This window comes from Macadamia integrifolia, chromosome 2, assembly GCF_013358625.1.
Source record: "Macadamia integrifolia cultivar HAES 741 chromosome 2, SCU_Mint_v3, whole genome shotgun sequence".
NCBI lineage: Eukaryota > Viridiplantae > Streptophyta > Magnoliopsida > Proteales > Proteaceae > Macadamia > Macadamia integrifolia.
The window spans coordinates 1664537-1687089 of NC_056558.1; the positions used below are offsets into that span (position 1 = coordinate 1664537).

Genomic DNA, 22553 nt, shown 5'->3' on the forward strand with positions numbered 1-22553 from the left:
TTTTTTTTTTTTTTGGTATTATGTTGGACTTTCATTCTATATTATCATTTTTTTTTATTCTCTGCTATCTATAAAACATATTTTTTTTCATATTTTGTTAAATTTTTTCTTCTTCTATTATTATGTAACTTATATGAGTTCTAGAAGCCTCAAAATATGGTAGAGATCTCTCTCCAATATGGCTCATGCACTAGCTTGAGACTCATATAGCCTTTCAAGCTAAGGAATGGAATGTCACCAATTTGTTAGACACATGATAGACAGTTAACATTAGATTCTTGATTGTGAGTACTAGGTTTAGTTCTTTGAATTGTGTTATGTTGTGCATCAAATCATGAGCTTAAAGGCTAATAAAATTAGGGAGAAATTATCTGTACAATTTACGTATATTAGACGAGAATCTGCATGTATACTATATGGGGAATCATTTCCTGATATCTTCTTCTTCTTTTTCTTTTTTATAATCATTAAAGGCACACCGTAGTTGTCATGCTCTGGCTCTGTTAGGACTTATGTAGAACTCATTTTAAAAAGTTATCGTCAAGAAGAGGGTTCCTAAGTCCTTATATATTTGGAATTTCATTAAACTAATTAAGTGTGTCTATTAGCAAATTAATAATAATAAAAAAAAGTGGTTACCTTTTGAGACAATGTCAATTAAAAATGTTCAGAAAACCAAATTTATTTGAATTTTTATTTAATTAGTGTAGGTTTAGCCTTGTTTGTTGATTTGAAGATTTTGGTTATAATACCATGGATTAATTTTAATGATTCTAGGGTTTGGAGCCAGTGGTGAGTGCTGTGAATGACAGAACGAATTTTACAGTGGAGTCAATGGAGGACTATGATAACTTTACAACTCAGTTAAGACTTTCAGCTGATGTCCCAAGAATTAGGAACGATATAGCTTCTGCACCTTTTTGATCTGATCGCTTTGAAGTTTTATTCCTTTCAATCAATTTCCATAACACATGTACATGATGGAATTTTCCTTACCATCAAAGAACAACGTTTATAAACATATATATGGGAAGAGGCTTCTCTGAACATGAGGCATAAGCAATGACTTTTTCATTCATTCTTCAGAGGATTGAGAAAAAATAATAAAATATTTATATGAGGAAGAGTTGCCTACTCCTCATGTTCAGAGAGTCTTTTCCCTATTTATATATATGGTTGATTTAAGAAAGCTCATGTGTGTTGTCACTATTTTCTTTGCCTTCTATTGCACAAAGTACGGAATACCTTTTTCACTATTTCAAGAGTCCCATCTAAGGATCAGAATCCATGACTTAAGAGATTCTCTTTTCACCGTAAGTGAAGAGATGAGAGAATCTCAGTCCAATAAGATTTATATTAATGCTTTTCAGATTTTAGATAAATTGAACAGATAAATATGCATAACACAATGAGGAGTATTATCGGTTCACTTGAAGTAGATAAAGAGAACAACTACAATATATATGTGGATTTTTTTTAGGGGAGAGGTTGAGAATATATGGAAGTGAGTATTGAATGCCATTCTTCTTTTCTTTTTCTATCAAGTATCAGATTTAAGATTGTGTTTCTCTTCACCCACTGCATAGGAATTCCGTTGTTATGGTTAATGGACATCATCAGAATATTGCATTGGGAATGTAATGATGACACAAGATGACAAAACTCCAACCATGGATCACAATACTAATGTTGGGCAATGAATTCTTCTTTATCTACAGTGAAGGTAAATTTTGTCAAATCTAAAAGAATTCTTTTTCAGCTTCGAGGGTTAGTACGTCTATGGTTGGCTTGTCTCGATGGTGGGTATTTCTATAGTTGAGCTAGCCACTTAAACGTAAAATAGTTGAATTGGAGCCCAAGTTTGTTACCGTTTAAACTCAAGCCCATCAGATTGTTACCATTTCTCATGCCTCCCCATAAGGGTGTCATTATTCCCTCATCTTGTACGAAATGTGAAATGCCTCTTCGTCAAATACAATGGCTAAAGAAATTTTCTAATCACCATAGGTAGAGAGAGACAGAGAGAGAGAGAGAGTAAAATTGGTAGTGTCAAAAAACAGGAATAAAATTCAGTAAGCCATAAGAGTGAAGGGAAAAAGACAGCAGATACACGTAGCCAGGTTACATGGGCGATAACTGTCCACACACAATATTGCATATCTCTAAACGTGGCTGTCCTGATTAGCTGCTCGCGTGTCCACCGCAGGTGCAAGCTGAGATTGCTTCTCCACTGTAGTAGTCTCCGACACTTTCTTCACCGCTTCTCCTCCTCCTCTGCCCTTGTTATTCCGGTATATCAGATACAGTATTAGCTGCAATGCCCCCAAACCTGATCCGAACCCGTTTGGTACCTGCACCCATTTCTCATCACCACCACTTATATTCAGTACACATTTCACACTTCACACTCCCCCTTCTCCACTTGCCAGTCGAGAGAGAGTGAGCGTGAGAGACAGTCAGGTAGGCAGGATTAGGTGACCCGACAACTAGTCGGGCCGAAGTGACCCAAGTAAGTAAAGTATTACCTAGCTAGTGGTCTCCTACGGGGCATAGAAGTCATTTTGTGAATGTAACGGGGGCAAAAATGAAAGATAAAGGATTTGGTAAATTGGTATCCCCATTTCCCATTACCTATGGGACATATGCATCATTTTGTGTATACAATGGGGGCAAAAATGAAAGATTAAAAGGATTGCTACTCACAGCAACGAAAGGGTCACGACCAAGAAGGCCGAAGATGAACCACGACGTCCCGCATAGGAAGCAAAACAGCGACAAGAAGAAAGGCATGTACTCCACGCTCTTCGTCTTGATCACTAGCCTCTGTAAAAGCATAATAAGGTCATTATTGTCATTTCATGCCTTTCAGAGGCGTTCCAGAGTTATGTCCGTCCTTAGTCCTTACCATGATGGATAGAGGCGAGGCGTACATTACAATGGAGAAGATAGTGGCTGCAAGGCCACAGAAGATCTTCCTGGTGTGGCCATGAAAGGCAACGATGGAAATAATGGCGATCGTAGCAAAGACGGTGAGCACGACTGCAAGTAACCCTAGGATCTTGGCTTTCACCTTCTTAGGTGCGTAGATAATGAAGGTCAATACGTATAGTGACTCGATCACCGCACCGGTACCGTTGATCGTACTGACTAAGATGTTGTTTGGTGATACAAACGGAAGACCATACCTACCGTATCAAAAAACCAGAGTAAGTCACTAAGTCCTAGTCTTCGGGGGCACAAGTGTAATTTCGCATTATAGTAAAAGGAGGCTGCTGCGGCGAGGAAACAACCGGAGTGTATGAAATCCAGGATGCACAGCCGGTGTTAGTGATCAATGACTTTACTACCCCTTTGGTTTGTTCCATAAATGGAATCTTGGAATGGAGAAAAACAAAGAGAGGGAGAAAGATAGGAGGGGCAAACTGGTGAACTGAGAAGAAGAGAAAGAGTATTACTACCATGCGGAGAGGAGGCAGTTGAGTAAGGTCATGACGTAAGGGATGCCTGAGAACTCCTCCGTCGATTTGCTCCTTATGATTCTTCGAAATGTAATTCTAACAAAACAATTTCATAAACCCCATAATCAGTTGCAGAATTGAAGTGAATTCTTTCTACTGATCTAAAAATTTTCTGTCAGAAATTTGAAAGAAAGTTAAAGATTTACAAGATTAATCTCCAATTAATAGAACAAACCAGATGGTGATTCTATGCATAAAGCATGAACCCTTCTGGAGTTCTGCAATTAAAGAATAATAAGCTAGCAAGAACATCAGAACATTGAAATGAAAAGAAAAAGAGAAAGAAAGTGGGATTCAACTGAGAGGGTAATAACTTACGTCGGAGCAAGGAAGAGAAATAAAGCAGTGGCATTTCCTGTTTCAGAAACACAGAAGAAACTCAAAAAAATAAGTCATTAATGGAGGTGGAGAGTAACTCAGAGAGACAAATCAAGAAACCCAATTGAAAGAAATTAACGAGGAAGGTACCTACCGATTATCCCAAACAAGAAGTGCGCAACGTCCATTTTCAGTGGCGGAAGAACTAAAGAAGAACCAGAAAGATGAGGAGAGAAACTCACTTTAGTTGATTCTCTTGTTCTTTATTTCTTAGAACAAACAAATAATGAGAGTGCAGGCTAGAATATAACTTGAGGGTTTTTATACAGAAGATATGGATTGATGGGTCTTTATCCAGAGCTTGGGTAATGGGAATTAGCAACGGCTTCTAACTCTCAAAACTTTTCACTGACTCTCTTTCTCTTCAACTGTCAATTGAGGGTTTTTCTTTCTTTTTTCTGGCACCGCTGAAGTGCATTGAATACTGTGGGTACTGATTGTGATTGAACAAGATTTGGCAGTAACGACCAAAGACCAAAACCAAATATGTCTGGCAAATTCAAACCATGGCAAATAAGAGTTTGGGAAAATGAATTCTGTGGGGGGTGAAAGAGGGGGGGAGGGGGTGACAGTGGCCTTTTCATTTTTCTCATAAAAATGATGCCTTTATTGATATATTATACTTTCTACAGGAAACATTTAAATAAAGAAATCATTCATATAAAATATGGGCAAAAACTTTTTTTTGCCACGTGGTGTTTCATGCGATCACTCCGACTGATAGATTAATGAGGAATAATTTAATTTAGATTAATATATCAAATTTCATATTCAAATGTAATTTGTATTTAATAACCTTTTTATGTAGAGGCGTCAATTAGTCGGGTCAAGTTAAGCCTAATCAGTCTTCACAAATGGGGCCTCGTAGGCCAATCATGAACACATTTCTATTCATTATATTAATTATCAATCTATATTCGTGCTTTAACAAACTAATCAACTAATTAAGTGTAAATTATCTTTAAATAAATGGGAAGGATATATATATATATATATATATATACAATATAAACGGGTTATAATCAGACTAAATGAATCGATGCACTTAAAAATATCAGGTAGCAATACAATGAAAACTTGAACTATACTTGACACGTAAGCAGTGTCCCGTGGGATCTATTCCCCATAAAATTCCATTTTCCATCGAACCCTACTATAGTGGCGGCATAGTACCATGTGTCCATTTCCTGTCATAACGCACTCCTTTTATACGATGCTTAATTGGCATTTGGTGATTTTTGTTGTTTTCTCCAGATTCCGGATAGGTCGGTGAAATAAGTTCATGGCAGGCCCCGGCCGGTGCCAGTCAGGGGAAAATAATTTCAAGGGTAAAGATGAAAAAAATTCATTCCTTTTATTACCAAGGAATTGCAGTTACTTGGTTGCCTATGTTTGGGCGTAAGAAACACCAGATTGACGAGGTTTTTTTTTCTCGTATTCTTAACAGTTCGACTCTACACATACCAAACAATGGTTTATGTTCCAAATGAGTGGTCCAATCCATCACACAATCATTAAATTATTTAGAAGAGGAATAATAGAAAAACGAGAGCTATGGGATGTCCATGTGATTGAAGATCCTAATTTTTCTCATTCCAATTCAATATGAGGATGCAGTCAAAGGTGGATTTGAAGTTACAGAAAAAATTATCAAGATTGCAATTTTCAGTCGCAAAAGCGAATTAGTATGTGTTTTTTATCTTCTTCAATTTTAATGGCACCTAAGGTATGAATGCTCATTTTAGGTGTTAAATTTGATCATTCAAATGGATTTGAGGCCTTTCATCACATGACTTATCAGCCTTAATTAGTAAACTTTAAAAGATCCTAACCTTGTGTAAAGAGTGAAATGAATAAATTTTTCACAAGTAAAGTGAAATGAAAGGGAAAAAAAAAAAATGGAAACTTTTTAAAAGGAGTGTTTGATTGGAAGTAAGATGAAAAAATTAATTTTACTTCAAAGCCATAAATTATTTTTTCTATTGCCCCCTACCTTATATAATACATCGGCTAAACGAAACCACATAATGTAAAAACAAAAAATGAATCCTCCTAGTACAATAGCCTAGTCTATTCAATCAAGTCATTGTGCAAGAGTTCTAAAAAAATTATGGATATGGATGAAAACTATATAAAAGATTGGAGAAGCCCAGTCTCTGAGCAAGTGGCATATGGAAGCACATCAGTGAGATATGATGGAATGAGTTCATATATGGAGAAGGGGGGTAGAGAGTTCATTTCATGTGGGGAGGAGAGAGAGCCCTCGGAGGCTCAGAAAACCTTTTCCCATGAAAGATATATGCAAACAGCCTAGTATTGATGATACACTCATTGATTTGTGACAGGGATCATAGACTCATTCCTAAAACTAAAGTTTGGTAAGTTGATATTACAAAATGGGACTATACATTTAAATGACACATCTATAGGTGTATATATTTTGAACTTGACACCTTTTAATTGTCCTTTGCCTTATTACCAAAAGTTCTTTGAGTTATGGGTATAAATAGGTTTTCATGTTATTATCAAAATTTATAGTTAGCATTCATATTTTTCGAATACATATATGTAAAATGATAGTAGCTACCTTCATTGAGAAAAAAAATGTGTTATACTAAAAAAAAAAATTGATTTGACACCTTAAGGGTGTCAGTAAGAAAATAATTTACTTGATAACATAAATCTGTATCATCACTTCATCAGTAGAAAACAATCAATAAATTAAATTGGATTTGTCTTATCCATACACTTGTAAGAATCAAATTCTTATTTTTACAATTAATGAATGTGATTCAAAAAATCCCATAATCTAAAGAAGTTATTAGCACCATTTTTCTTTATACTTAATTAAGGGAAGCTCTTTGTTATGATAACCAAGCTTTTTATTTTTTGTCTGGTTGCATCAATAATTCATTTATTTTCTTCCTTTTGACACAGGTAGTTTTTTATATTGATTCTTTTGGTTTGTCTAATTCCAGCAGTCAATAATCCACTTTAAATCTTTAAAGAAAAGTTTTTGTGATCATACCAAAGGTGCTATCCAAAGTACTAATGATCAAGACGGTGCCAAGATTCCACTTGTCTAGATATATGTCACATGCAAGTGATTTTCATTTCTAGTGCAACATTCTTGTAAGAGCATCTTAGGATTTTAATTTACTTCACCAGGTAGATAAAAAACATTGAGAGTGGATCAGGTTTACGTACGAGAATGTACGAGAACGATTCTGATCGGTAAATTTAGAATCAATTTTCTCCTTATTCATTTAATAGATTCTAAATTCACGGATCAGGAACGTATGAGACACATTCTCATATGTGAACCTGATCCGTTCACAAAACCCTCCATGCCACATCTATGAGGAAAGAAAAAGCTTTTAGCGGTGTTCTTGAATATTACCACCCAACTTCTTGGTTTTGTTTGCTAAAAACCCTTACATGTGTTTTTTTTTTCTTCCAAGTGGCATAGCATGCAAGGTTGACACTGTGATGTGCTCATGTGCACTGTAAGTCTGTAAGTATAGTAATCGAAGTTTGGTTGACCAAAAGTGAATGTTTTGGGAAATGAAAAGTGAAATGAGGTATAATGGGAATGAAAGGGTTTTGTTAACCTCACAAAAACTTCAAACATGTTAGGTTAGTGCACTTGGTAAATGTTGAACTCTCTCTCTGTCTCTCTCTCTCTAGTAGTGGTAGCTCAAAGAGATGAATTAATATTATGACAGCCATGTACCATTTGAAATTCAACAAAACCAAAGGGGAGCTGATCCATCACTGTCATGGTATAAATAAGGCTAAGCACTGAAGGTCTTGAAGGTTGCATTGCCCTAAAGGGCAGGGCTCTATCGCAACGGTTCTTGAGTGTACAACGGTTGATAAGCCAGGAGCCACAAATGGAGAATGTCAAGCTTTGTATGATTATGTGACATGATGAATGCATTCTTTATTATTTTCATACACAGGAGATCGAGTAATGGTGGATGCATTGAACTCGTGGATTCAGCTTCACCTATCATTCATTTATGAGTTCTTTCACCCTAAAAATATATGGCACGATATCTTGTATTCCTCCACATATAGGACCATGGTTTGACCAAGATATTGGGATGGTTCCGAGATGCATTGGTAGAGATGGGCACTTGATATGTTCAGGACGCGTGATGGTTCCCCAGACTATCCTGAATCCAAAAGGCTTTGGATAACATCGCTTTAAGATATTCTGAGAACGAAAAATTGTGTCCACATCTACACTAAGGGCCTGTTTGATAACGTTTCAAGAAACGCATTTATGTCGTTTCTGTTTCCAGAAACAGTAGAAACGGAGCAAAAAGCGTTTGATAAAACTGTTTCGTTTCACTTATTTTTAAAAATAGAAATAGAAATTTTTACTTATTTATGGTTCAAGAAACGATCCAGGCGAAACAAGTTCAACTTGTTTCGCCGTTTCTGGAAACGATTTGTGGCAATTCTTTCACTGGTTACCATCGACTTCTAAAAACATGACTTATCAAACACCTTCAATTCTGTTTCTATTTCTAGAAATAAAAATTTACGTTTCTGCCGTTTCTTGAAATAGAAACGGCAGAAACGTTATCAAATGGGCCCTAAAGCTACACGTACTTGATGGGGAAGTGTTGAGATGTTGGAAATTTAAGAGGTATAATTCTCCACATCCGTCATCTAAGACTGTGGATGTATCTAAATATACCCTTGGATCTTTTCCTAAAATATTGAAGTTTTAAATTGGATCCTCCCAACAAAAATAAGTTCATTGATTTTCAATTTACAAGTTTAATCTTAAAATATTTTCCCCTATAGACCTTCCATGCTACCCACATAGTAACCACATCGGGAGATAATAGATATAATTAAAGGGTAATTTTATGATACATAAGCTGGGATGTGGATATTTTTGTACATAATTTGTCTTTTAAATATACACATGTACACTGTATGACTTCTTTACACCAATAAGATTCTAGTTAATGCTTTTCAAAGTTTAGACAAACTGAATAGAAAAATACGCTCACAAGGGTCAACTTGATCCTCTTCCACAAGAATCCCAGATGAGGAAACCCTAGGAGAGCCGCCAACTCCAATTACCATCCATGTAAAGTATAACATAGTAAGGAGTTTCATCAGTTTGCTCGAAGTTGATGAAGAAAATGATAGCAATGCTGTTTGCTTTCTTATCTTTTCTTTCTTTTTCTTTTTTTTCTCTTGGGGCGGGGGGATGGGTGTAGTCAGGATTCAGGAATCCGGATCATATTCACATACAAAGATGTTTATTTTTGTACGTTCTTGTGATTCTCTTTTATTCATTTTTGTAGTAGAACAACCATAGTTAGTAAAATACACGTATTATACACATATAATACGTGAATCTGAACGTTTAATTCAAAAGTTCAAAATTTGGCGTATCAATCCAAAAAAAACCGTTTAATATATAGATTTTAAAGATAATTGTATTATACACGAATAATACTCGTATAATATGTTATATACTCAATAAAACTTGTGGGATCAAAAAAAAAAAATGAGATCTACCTAAATGGGCCAAATCCCGATTCTCAACCCTTGTCTTCTATCAGGAACCCTAATCGACCGAAACTATAACCCTTCTTCTCTCATCTTAGTAAACCTAAAAAAGGAGGAACCCTTGCCCCAGTGACCCTCCCTCCTCCATCTCCGTTCTCGATGGCCAGCGACCGAGGGCGATAGATAAGACATCAATACCCCTTGTTCTCATTCTCTTCTCCATTTTTCTTCCCATCGATTGTTGAAAACCCAATCAACTCTTCCTCTTCTCCATTTCTCTTCCCATTGGTAGTTGAAAATCCAATCGAGGGTGATTGTATTTGCAAATAATTTTTAACGGAAAGCAAGAAAGATTCAAAAGAGATGACTCACATGGACAAAGATGGCCAAGGGCGGCATTCTTCACAATGGGTTGAAATGAAAACCTTTCTACGAAATTTAGCATATAATTGCCATTTAAATTGGACTGACAATTATTTACAAACATAGTTGCAGCTGGATAATGTGAAGAATTAAAAAGAGGGAAATGACACGGGTGTTCTCCTACCTTTGTTCTTGCAATGTTGCATTTGAAAAATCAAAGGAGTTGAAGGGAGGAGGTTCTTAAGCCTTAAAATTGATCTATGACTGTTCCTAGATTGTATCCCCATGGAAATTTCAAGAAAATCCAAGCTCATCTCTGGGATGAACGATTGCTAACACTTATTCTCCATCTTCTTGAACCTTGTTTTTGTACCAAGAAGAAGAGAACATATAAAAGTTACAAGACGAGATGAGGTTTGTATCTCCTCTTAGGTCTTTCTACCATGCCCTTTTTAGGGCTTAAATTTAATTAATATTAAATGTGAAAATTCAAAAGAATGGGAAATGATTTCAAATTGGAAAATCAAATTGGGTTTTAGTGTCCATAAAAGCATGATAAATTAGAATTTAGTTTCAAACAATCATTTTTAGTCCCGAATTTTTGCTCTCGGATTTTTACAGAGCAACTGTATTAAACACGTACCGTATCATTGCCGTACATGTTTTATTGCACCGGATTTTTTTAAACGTATTATTACAATATGATCCATTTAATTGTCGTATGTATTTGTTCTCGTATTATTGCCATCCCCGAACTTACTAACTATGAGAACAACTAATGAGAGTACAGGCCACACACGCTCTTTCTCCTTCAGTTTGATTGAAACCCGAAAACGCAAGGTAGTGACTACTGACTAGTGAGTTTATCATTTATGTATTGGTTTGTCGACTTCAAAATGAAATGTCTCTGACCAGCAGAAAATTGTATGAAAATGCGTCTTTAAGTGCTTAAGTTGTCATTTTCAATAATCTGTTTCCAAATTTACCTAATCTTCTTTCAAGCATTCCTCAAGTCATTTTCATCCTTTGTATGTACAATTATTAGTCACTAAAGGTTCAAGGAAGTGGAATTGATATTTGATAGTGGCCAGTACTAGTGATCAGTCTCCACTCATTCTAATTCCAATCCAGTCGGATATCCACCTGAACCCCTAGAAAAATAACTTGAATCAACATGTTCGAATCATCTGGCATTGAGATTGGTCTCTCGGCCAATTTCTGATTCTTCAAATGGTGGGATCTACATAGAGTGTGAAAGGGTCGTGTCAAGGAGGAGAAAGACTGTGATCACCTAAATTAATAGCCACCCGAAGTCCGATTTTATCATAAAGGGAAAAAAGAAATTCAACCAATAAAAAAGAAAGGGTAATTTATAATGCCAACCCCTAGAAATGCCACAATTATAAGACCACCCCCTCTGTTTCACCAAATTAGACTCAGACCTCCTATCATCAGTTATTGTTAAGGAATATACCTTACATGCTGATGTCAGCAACTGCCACTTATTTTAAATACCAAAATACCTTTATTAAATAAGAAGTACCTAAAATACCCTTTAATAAATTACCATTTCTTTCACCCAAATCGATAGATCTAGATCCCATTCCAAGGCCTAATTTACCTTTCTCCCAAATGGATAGACCACCGACGATCGATCAGAGTAGCGGCAAGGCGACGGGTGACGACCAGGCAAAACCCCTCTGACCTGCGAATCGTTTGTTTCTTCTCTCTCCAGTTGTTCAGGTTCTAGCTCAACGCTGCTCTGGCTCCTAATAAGGATCGTAAGCAATCCTTTTGATTTCCCATCGGGATAGCTAGGAACGGATCTATTTCTCATTCCGGGTTCAATCCCATATTCTACTTTCGGAAAGGAAGAACTAAAAAGCAGTTTTCAGCCAACTTATATGCGTTTCTCCTCTGCAGGCAGCAATAGGTTTTCAGCCACTCTTCGTAATCGCCTTTGTTTTGGGTGAAGCGTATCTGAGATCTTAGAGATTTGGAAGTATTGATTTAAGTTAGTAAATTTGATTTTTGTTTTGTCTTCAGAAAGAATGTATCAAAAAATTCACAACTCAACTGGCCATCAAAATTCAGAATTAAATGGCCATGTGAATACCTTCATTGCTTCCATAGTTTCCTGTCTAAGGTGTGTTTCCTTTATTGGTTTACAATTGTATGTTTTCTTTTTATCAAAAAGAAAGTAGAGTCCAGTGATAGAAATCATATTCTGAGTCTATCACTGGCTTAATTTTTCCTTCTCACTTCTGTTCTTTCTTCCTTACCTACTGCTGATTGATTACTGTTGGGTTCTATGAAGTTATACTGTTAATTCCTCTCTCAACCCCCTCCCTCCCTCCCTCCCTCCCTCCTCTTTTCCAGCCCATACCATATTGTTGGGTGTTAAGAGAATGAAAGATAATTTCAATTATTTGCTATTCAATTGTCTCGACTCTGTTTACACTTGCTTAAGCCTGAGAGTGGATTTTGTACTAAGAAGTTGACCCTACCTGCCTCAGTATGGTTAGAGTGTGATATTTCATAATTCCAATCATGAATGATTACCAATTTGTGCTTCAGAGATTTGGTGAGATCAATGGGGCTTGGAAGTATATACACACTATTACGTAGAAAGATTTTACAGGTAAATATCATCATGAAGTTAGAACTGTGCAGTGAGCAAAGTGAAGATTTTACTGGTAGATATCAGCCAATGGAGTTGGAATCATCAAGGGCTTGCTAATATCAGCCAATGAGATTCACCCAGGGACAGAGAAGGGAAAAAAAAAATTTTAAACAAACCTTCTCACCAGGTACCTAAGATGGCAGCGAAGCGAACTTCTAATCGGAGACGAAAGAGAAGTATTCGTCGTCAACGGAACCAACAGTACTTGGCTGGAACTCGTCTGAAACCTTGGTCACAGGTTTGGAGAGAAGAAGAGAAAGAGATAAAGGAGAATGAAATGGTAAAATGGTAAAGAGGGGTATTTTTAGGATAATGAAAATTGATAACTTATCAATGTTTTACTCATAAGGACAAAAGCGTCATTTCATAGCATTCCTTAACAGTGACTGACAATAGGGGGTTTGAGTCTAATTTGGTGAAACAGAGGGGGTGGTCTTATAATTGTGACATTCTCCAAGGGGTGACGTTGTAAATTACCCTAAAAGAAAAAGGATATTGAATATCCAATTTCAAGGAAAATCTAACTCAATGGAGAAATAAACATTATGTTTCCTGGTAATAGGGAAAAAAACACTATCTCAACCAACCACAATGTAATGAATTTTCTTATTTTAGCCATCTCAATTGGTTGGAACAACAAAAGGAAAAATGTAATATGTAAAGGCAGAACTCAAATATCAGAAGAAGATGAGAGAGTCACAGTTGTCGACTGCATGGCTCGTTTTTCTTGGAAGCTCAACATAAATCATTCAATATAACGATGACTAATTTATTGGCCCTGCTATAGAGGCATTGCAAATCCTGCAATCACATAATAAACAGCAAGGTCAAATGGTCAATGGCTTACCACCTGGAATCTTTCCTGACCCAACAAATCAGGCAGCAATCCAAAACAATGCAAAAGAAAGGTACATAAGATCACCTGATGATGTTACACTTTTGCCTCAGGAAATTGAATGGACTTGGTATCTATGAAATTAGATAGAGAGAGATGAATGGACTTGGAATATGAAATTATGTCTGACATTACTTTCTAATTTCTGGTCCTCAACTCATGTCATATTATGTACTTCAAACTCATCTTCTAGCACAGAAGGGGAAACACAAACTATTTGACATTTTCAAGTAGTGTCTTAAGAGTTAGGAGAGTGAACTGTTGGATCTGTTATGGAGTCCGTCAACAATGATGCCTACTGTTGGAACTGTTCATGGGAATGATTGTGTATGAAACGTGAGAATTACCCATCATGTTTACTATTACAAGATTATACACGATGCAATTCTAGAATTAAACCTCCCAGATTAGCATCTTGAGGAATCTCTTCTGTTCCCAACTCCACTAGTGCTACGAGATACTATCTTAAAACCAAATATTGTTCAAGGGAACTTCTTACTATCAAGTGGTTATTAGAAGGTTTTATCATGGCATCAGAGAGGCAACTTCCCTGACTCTTTGCTCGTGGAAGCAGAGTAGCCAGCCAAACAGGGAGTTGATAGGATTTTCCACTTGCTTCTTCTCAGAGAAAATGGTTATTCCCTAGGATCTCTTCTTTTCTCAACATATTCCTGCATCATTTTTTAAAATTATACTTATTCTAATAAAATGGTTTAGAATCTTTCTCATTTCCAGTTTCCACTATAAACTCCTATAACGCATTCAGCAATCCTCTACAACTACACTATGATATTTACATGAAGTTTTACTATTTTTCTATGCCCAGTGCTCATCGAACTTTTATCCTTAATTGCATAAGGTTCACTCTTCTTCTCTCGTAGTATTACATGATTTCAGTACTTCAGTCTGTTAAAAATGAAGAAAATCTTGATACTGGAAATTTTTTTTCCTGCCTTAACGGACTCAACTTATAAACTGGAGTACTACAGAATTTTGATGCTAGGCAATCAGACAACTGAGGGTTCATCATCAAAAAACACTATGAAAATTGAGAGAAATGCTTTAACTGGGACTGAGACCAAAGGCATATAGAAACTAAAAGACACTATTTCTATGTAGTAATAACTACTAGATTTAATATATGTGTGTGTGTACCTCCCAATATCATATCAGTATCTAATGCTAAATCATATATATATATATATATATCTTGCACATGTATCTGAAAACACAAATCATAAATGGACGTGATTCACATGTAAATCTATACGGTGTATATGCAAATGGTTCAAAGAATATAATAAAGCAGGTCATATCAGATTATTTCTTTCTTTCCATTAAAGTTAGAAAATCAAACAACACGCATGTGTACAAAATGTTTGGCATGTGAAGTATAAGCCATGGAATGAGAATAAACAGATATTCAGAGAGAGAGAGAGAAACACCTTCAGAGTGCCATCCCCAGTTTCCACCGTTCAAAGAAAGCATTGAGGTGAGCAATGCTGAAGCAGTAACACTGTGCAATGGCATCAACGATTGTGCACAACCTAACTCCATTGGCAGCCTGCGAGGAACCATAGTAACACTATTTTTTAGCCTCAATAATCGTGAACAATAAATCTGCCCTGAAGCATTTCACAAATTACAACTTAAACAAAATACATAAAGGGAAGGGAGCAAGAAATAAACATCAAGAAAATCATATATCCTTATAGGGATTGAGTTCATTAAAAATAACCAAGGGAAGAAGGTGGGGGAAGTCCAATGTGATAAAATTGGGAGTAGATTATTACTACAGGAAAAGAAAAAGGCCAGAGAATCTTAAATATGAGTATTCATGAAGCACATACACATTAAACATAGAGAGCATGTAATGAACAAAATGGGGAAATCAAAAACTTAAAAACAGAGAGCTTCAAAACAAAGTAAAGAACAAATAATATAGAAGGGCAAACCTGGAGAAATGTAGAGAAACACGAGAAGTGGACCTCGCAGGAGTGAATCCTCCAAGCTTACTTGCTCCAGAAACAAAAGATGATGACGCTGATGATTTCCATCCGCTTAATATTCTTGTTGCAGATGCAGGGGAGCTTATAAGGGATCGTCTTGCAAAATTAGCTGCCATTCTTTATTCCACGGTGTCTCCTCTGTGTTGCTTGTTTTTTTCGAACAGCGAGGAATGGGAAAAGACTGACACCGTTGAAGACTTGAAGTAGCCGTAGGTGGTCGAACAAACCCTGCAATGATGTTAAGGCTGATCAATGGTGCAATAATTCTAATAAACAAGTTCAGATCCAACAACAATTCTGGAATTAGCTGAGCAATGGTTTTGGGAAGAATATAATGCGATTGCAGTGATCAATAACATATTGGGCTGCCAAATAGACTAAGAAATCAAGGACTGGGAAGGGACTCACCTACCACTGGAGAAGTGGAGAAGTGGAGAAGATGAAGGGACAACTGTCGGAGTAGATTCCCCCTTGACTCGGGACGCTGCAAGGCTGGAGTTGATTACTCTTCAACTTTGGACCTCTGCAATCACCACCGGAGACGGAGAAGAGAGGCCGGCAGATCGCGAACTGAGAAAGGGTTAGGGTTTATCGGGGTTTTGTTTTTGTTTTTGTTTTTTCTTTTTTTCTTTTTTTTTAAGATATTTAATAAAGACAAGCTTTTAAAATGTATTATATGTAGTTCGCGTATTCGTGCTTCATACGCCCCTTAATAAAATACACGAATTTGAGTGGAGCTTGACAAGCCTATATTCTTGGTCGGTCTCATGTCGGGCTCTATCAGGTTCTGAGTTTTCATTGGATTTTTTCTAATCGAATAATAATTGTGTCTTAAACTGAATAATGTACTAATAAAATCTTAAACGAAACTTAAACAAAAGAGCTTGGGACTGTTGATAATTAATAGATGTCAAGTTTCTTAGCTCAAATCAATGTCAAGTCTTAAAGTAATTCAAGTTGGCCAAGTCGAAAATGAAGCTTTCAAAACCTTTAACTATTAATAGGATGCACCCTGATACAAGGACCAAGGAGATGGTGAAAAGCAAGGAAATAAATAAATAAATATATATATATATATATATAAATGATGTATATGCACAATACATAAAGGTTATATGATTGACCCTTCGTAATTTGGCTCATAATTACCAACATCAACCACGTCTTATATATTACTGTTTAAATTGCAACATCATCTTGCCATAGGAGTGTCAATCGGTCGGTTTGGTTTGGTTTTGATCGGATTGAATCGGTTTTGGTTTAGGAATGAGGGAGACCAAAACCAATCCGTTAAGGAATTTCAATTTTCGATCGATTTCAATTTCGGTCCTGTTTAGTTTCTTTTATTTCGATTTTTTAATATCGGGTTAATATCGATTTAGATCGGTTTCTTATTGGGCTTGCACCATAATAAAATCTTATATTCATAACTTATAGTGACAAGATTTGACCCAAAAAAACACTTTAAATTTATGATTAAATCATGATTTATCGTTTTGTAAGCGACAAATAACTAATATTGAAACCAATGGATAATAAATTACTAAGAAGATAAGTAATATTGAAATCACAAAATGAACCCTATCATCTAATCATTCACTTAACTATTCAACTAGTTTTGTATAATGATTAAGAAAATCAATGGAAGCATTATTACAATTTACAAATCAATTTCTCTATTCATAACTTAATATTCAATGGTTTGTAATAATTCCCTTTACAATAAAAAAAAATTCTCACTAATATTGTGAAAAATAGATAGTCAATTCACCAATTTATAATCTTATAATCATTTTTTTTATCGGTTTTATTCGGTTTGGTTATTGGTCGGTTTGGTTTAGATCGATTTTTAGCCGGTCTCAACATACCTCAGTCCAAAACCAATCAAATAAGGATTGGTTTGGTTCGATTTGGGTTATCTATCAATTTTGGTCGATTTTATCGGATCGGGCTAGGTTTTGACACCCCTATCCTACGATGTGGCACAAATATTTAGACCATCAAGAGAGCGTCTTCTTGATTCGATTGTGTTTTGACAATTTTCCTTCCCCAATACTATATAATTTTTTTTTCCCTCCATTATAAATTTTTATTCTCGAATACTATTATTGATACCTTGGAGGGATATTTATGAAAACAGAAAAACGCATGTCATCACCTAATTGTATGTAAAATGTGCATATATGGATAGGTGATCCAGACTCTTTGCTCATGATCCGGTCTAAAAATGTTAGATGTGATCCTCGTTAAATACTTCAAAACCATATAGATGGAAAATTGTTGAAAATAAGGTCCGATTATTTTGGCAATGTACGTCCTCAAGACTATTGTTTGACCAAAATGTTGGTGAAACTAGGATGCATCGATAGAAACAATAATTTTGATATGCTCAAAATGTCTGATGGTTTCCCATGGTTTCCCAATACCATCTTGATTCGAAAAAAAATTGTATAACATCACCCTAGATGTTTTAAGAAGAAAAAAGTGTATCCATATATGTATGCTACCTATTTTTTGGGTGAAATATCCATATGTACATTGAAGTTACATATACTTGAGGAGAGAGTGTTAAAATGTTGAAAGTTATAGAGGTATATTTCCCCATGTCGATTAATTGAGACCTTAGGTGTGTCCAAATAGACCCTTCGGTCATCTCCTCATAAAACCATAAATTTTTCATTAATTTCTAATTTACAAGTTTAATTATCTTGAGATTCTTTTTCCTATAAACCTTCCATGCTAGCCACATAATAACCACATAGGAGAGATACCTTATAGCAATCCAATCAAGATGCATATATACTATACCAAGAGATATTCCTGCCAATATATAAATTTTAATTTTATGGGACATAAGCTAGGATGTGGATATTTTAGAGTAATTTATGCTATAAAAAATAACCCCCCCCCCCCTCAAGTGAAGAAAAGTATACACCATCCACCCTTTTCTCTTCTTCTTCTTCTTCTTCTTCTTCTTCTTTTTTTTAATCTCTAATGGTATTTGTACACATGATTTTTTTTTCAATAAGAAATTTATACAAATAATCAAAGACTTACAAACATTAAATTACAAATATACAGTTTGACTTCTTTACTTCTCACCCACTATAAAGTTGCACCACCACCAATGAGGCTAATGCCTTTTATAGGGAGTTAGGGACAAAAATACACTTCACTTCACTTTCCAATTAAATAAGCAACTCACCTTCCATCGGCCCTAATGTACATTAATTTCCATAGAATCACAAATAATATTTTGTCACCGATGATATAACTCTATTATTGAACTTTAGATTCTCCCATACCCTATTGATTGTAATCACAAATATCTTTTAGGCTCAATTAGATGGTTTAGATGCCTATAATGACGGGATTCTTCTTCACCGTGGGTGTAGAAAACTCGATCCAATAATATTTGCTGTCAGCTAAAAGATTCAACTCAGTAGCTACGTGTGTAACCTCCCGTGTTGTAGGGATAGTATTGATTTTGTTGTAGTTTCATAAGACCAAGCTGCCCTTGCATCCCATCCCTTGTATATTGTTGCCACATCATGTGCTCTTCCATCACCAACTTTTGCTTCTTTTCCAAATCCGACACTTGCACATAGGCAGGCGGCGCCACCGTTAGAGACGCAGCAAATGGATCAACATTATGGTTCACTCCACCATTGGCTGAAACTGGTGGTGCAGGCAATGCCAGCATCGCTGACTTATCGGACGTTACCATACTACTTGCACTCCCTGTGCCTACATAGGCTCTTTGTGCCGCTACCACCGCCGACTGTTGATACATGCCGTCAAGCAATAATGTATCGAATCCGCCAGCAAGAGATGTCTTCTGGTTCGATAGGTTACTAGCTGATTGCACTAATGCCGTCTCCCAATCCCCAGAGTCATCCGACATGAAAGCTTCCCATCCCGGCCCTTGCGATGTCGCCGACGATGTTGGGACACCGTCAAACAAGGCCAAGGCCAATTTGTCACTATACTCTTTGGTGGTCATCGTGTCGTTATCGTGAAGATTCAACAAGTCTGCTTCTTGTTGGGTGGTGGTGGTGGAGTCTTCTTTCTTGTTTTCTTCAGAGACGCCTTCGGGTGGCGGCAACTCTTTGATCTTCGACATATCTTCTTCTTTTTCTTCCACAGTCTGGACTTTTTCTTTATCGTCTTTCTTCTCCTGGATGATGGGACTATCATCGCTATGGTTGTTGGCTCTCTTCCTCTGGGCAAGAACAGATTTGTCTCGGATGAATTCGTCCATGACCTCGAGCTTCTTGGGAGTGATTCTGTCAACCTCTGGGTACTCGGAGGACCTTCCAATTCCGATTTGCTTGCACCAACTATATATCGAGTCAAGCTCGTCGAACTGTTTACTGAGTCTGGCGAAGATCTCGTGGACTCGAACACAGTCGCGAACGTCCAGATCCATGAAACGATCGATCAAGATGCCCATTATTTCGGCTATGTCAAAGTATATTTGGAAGCTCTCTTTTATAGTCGGATAGAGGGCCACGATCACCACTCGGTTGTGTTTCGGCTCTCCTAATAACAACAATAGCAGCAAATAACCATAACCAAAATATACAAAACCATGTTAGTTCATGAAATTATCTACCTGGGTTGTTTGATACCCATGAACAATGGGATCCTATCACATATGGGGAGGTCACCACAAAGGATAGAATTAGACTCAAGATGAGACATAATCGGTCACCATCAATTTAAGGTCCCTAATTATAAGAATTCAACCTCGTAAAAATCGGCTTACAAGGTGTAAGGGCCCATGATCATATCAACTCACATCAATTCTCATAAGAAATCGATGTAGAATCAGTCCTCATATAATGATATGGGACCGTAACAAGAGACTAGATGATAGAGAGACCCACCAGTTGGTCGACATGCAAGGAACCTCTCAAGGATTCGTTGCAGGTGTTGACACCTAGTAAAGATGCGCTCAATACTCTTGAACTCACGGACTGGAGTATTGCTCTTCACCGGCGACCTCGCAGTCTCTTCTTCGTCTTCATCGTATCTCAGCCGCTCACTTCGGCGACCGCCTCGTCGACCTTGCATCCGAAACTCAAGTCGTTCTTCAAGATAGAGAGCAAATGTACGTACAAATGCCGAGAAATCCCAGGAATCGCGTCGTGAAGAATCCCTAAAATCAGACATGTTGAGCAGGCGAGTACCACGCCGTGTAGCATAGAAGATCTCCGATTCATAAGCCGGATCACCCTCCAAGAGGAGACGATGGATTAACATGAGTGTCTTGAGTGCCACAGTCCAGTTCTTAGTTTTGTTTAGTCTCCTTGACAATGTGTTCACGCAAGCAGTAATGTAGGTATTGGAGTAACTTGTTAAGCTTAGAATCTCCCTAATGTGCCTCTCTTCGGCCGGTAGTTCTTCGTGGCGTGTTGCCTTTACGATGGCAACCTCGAGCTCGGAGATGGAGTTGCTGCTACTCACCTTGGCTAAGCCAATGCTAGTCTTGTCCTTGACGGCCCCAAGGGCCCTACGGATCTTGCTTGGGGCCATTGGTGCAGAGTCTGAGTGCTTATGGTGGACTGTAATAGGCTGGTCTTAGTAATGAATCCCTCAACCCTGAAACCATAAGAACCAAAATCTCAATTGTTTGGAAAACCAAAACCATAGTAACACCAGACCAAACAGTCCAAGACCAATTTCAAGGCAAAATTGTATCACTTCTATATCAAAATTCATGAGTTTGGATCCTTCCTCTGCACGTTCGTGTACCCTGCATGTACCATTAGAGGATGCCAAGTGTCCTTTTTTATTATTATTATTATTATACTTCCATAAATATCCCTCTGTGCATCCAAAATGGCAATTGATAGGACACTTGTAATCCTCTGACCGTATGTGCAGAGGAACTCTCCCAAAAATTTATGGGCAGAAAGAAGGTTAATTGCTTGGCCTGCTTGGGAAGGGATCCTATTTTATCCATTGTCATGTGCCATCTGGATTATTTATGTGGTTATTTTGACGGTTGGGATGGAGCAGATATGGTCTAAGTTAATCACATGTCCAATTTTAAAGTTTAATTCAATCAAATACTCTTCTATTTATTAATATATTTGCAGTCCAGTGTATGTCTATGGACACACAATATCCCTTTCATATGCTCAAGTAGAATATAAATTTTCACAGGGAAAAAATATAGAAGATAAATGATAATAAAAAATCATAAAATAAATTTCATATGGATGAAATTTTCCTTCACACATTGTCTCTTTCACGGATTATGATTTGACCTTGTAATGAGACTATTGAAATAATGATTGTCATCGTTAACTTCCACCTCTATTGGACAAGGTTGAAACTAAAATTTGGAGTCCAATAATCAAGGAGTCAGATCCCATTCGTAAAGAGATTTTCTGTTGAGACAAGCAGATGCTGTAAAAATGTGTACGAAATTGCATGGGAACGAACTCAATAAACCCTTCAGTATCCAAAGATGGTTTCATGATAAGAAGAATAATTTAACTTGAAATAATGCATTTTAATTTCTGAAAATGCATTATCTCTTAAAAGCGGTCTCCATGCAACTACTTTGGCCATGTTTAAATTGATGAGAATAAGACATGAAGGAGGTGGTTTTACACTAATCCAATGAAGAAAAATAAAAACTTTCAAAAAGAAAGAACAGTTTGCAGAAGCTTACACTGAATCTTTTGCACTTCGCCTGAATAACGATAATCCTTAACAGCATCAGCAGAGTAGTTTACTTTCATGCTTGGCCATTAAATATTTTGATGAGAGAAGAAAAGATAACAGCAAATTAAAAGAAGGGGGAAAAAGAAGAGAAGAAAGATAGCTTTGGTTTACAGCTCTTTCTTCTCTCTCTCTCTCTTCCTTCTCAGACAATATCTATTTTTCTTCTCTTTTATTCCCTTCGTCCAAAACCAGTAATCACGCGGCATTTCAATCAAGCCAATTCAATATACCCTGTAATCTAGCATGAAAGATGGGGACTCGATGGATCCTGGATAGCCACTTGGCCTAACACTACTGGCTAATGTATAAATCGGGTATTTAAGGATTAAAAATCACAGTTTGTCACTTCATCACACCTTGACCGGTTCTAAAGTTCATGGACCCAACACCTGTCCTAGTGGTAACGCCCTCATTTACAACATTTTTCTATC

At 36.7% G+C, this 22553-nt stretch overlaps 4 protein-coding genes across 5 annotated transcripts in view; 1 reads left to right on the forward strand and 3 right to left on the reverse strand.

The window, feature by feature from the left end:
* The window catches only part of LOC122090498, a 4072-nt gene extending 2863 nt beyond the window's left edge, over positions 1-1209 (forward strand). The window contains exon 3 of the mRNA XM_042660121.1: positions 778-1209. Within this exon, the coding sequence (XP_042516055.1) occupies positions 778-924 (147 nt within the window). The 3' untranslated portion in view covers positions 925-1209. The remainder of the gene's footprint in view (positions 1-777) is intronic.
* Positions 1210-2040: 831 nt separating this feature from the next.
* LOC122058403 (bidirectional sugar transporter SWEET1-like) lies at positions 2041-4236 on the reverse strand. Of its 2 annotated transcripts, none has more exons than XM_042621079.1 (6): positions 3991-4236; positions 3837-3873; positions 3459-3554; positions 2906-3185; positions 2704-2823; positions 2041-2351 (listed from the first exon to the last, which is right to left on the reverse strand). In XM_042621079.1, exons 1-6 carry the CDS (start codon positions 4022-4024, stop codon positions 2163-2165), a joined length of 756 nt encoding a protein of 251 aa, XP_042477013.1. In that variant the 5' UTR covers positions 4025-4236; the 3' UTR covers positions 2041-2162. The 2 variants fall into 2 exon arrangements, with proteins under 2 accessions (XP_042477013.1, XP_042477022.1); XM_042621088.1 differs by lacking the exon at positions 3991-4236 and adding an exon at positions 3665-3736 and having other exon boundaries at positions 3837-3857.
* Positions 4237-13058: 8822 nt separating this feature from the next.
* Positions 13059-16010, reverse strand: LOC122059239 (protein NUCLEAR FUSION DEFECTIVE 6, mitochondrial-like). The gene is made up of 4 exons (XM_042621931.1): positions 15793-16010; positions 15331-15612; positions 14821-14939; positions 13059-13281 (listed from the first exon to the last, which is right to left on the reverse strand). Exons 2-4 carry the CDS (start codon positions 15498-15500, stop codon positions 13262-13264), a joined length of 309 nt encoding a protein of 102 aa, XP_042477865.1. The 5' UTR covers positions 15501-15612; positions 15793-16010; the 3' UTR covers positions 13059-13261.
* Positions 16011-18542: 2532 nt separating this feature from the next.
* On the reverse strand, positions 18543-22245 carry LOC122061341 (putative clathrin assembly protein At4g02650). Its single transcript, XM_042624577.1, has 3 exons — positions 22070-22245; positions 20274-20988; positions 18543-19926 (listed from the first exon to the last, which is right to left on the reverse strand). The coding sequence occupies exons 2-3, from the start codon at positions 20920-20922 to the stop codon at positions 18824-18826; spliced, it is 1752 nt and encodes a 583-aa protein (XP_042480511.1). The 5' UTR covers positions 20923-20988; positions 22070-22245; the 3' UTR covers positions 18543-18823.
* Positions 22246-22553: the final 308 nt, after the last annotated feature.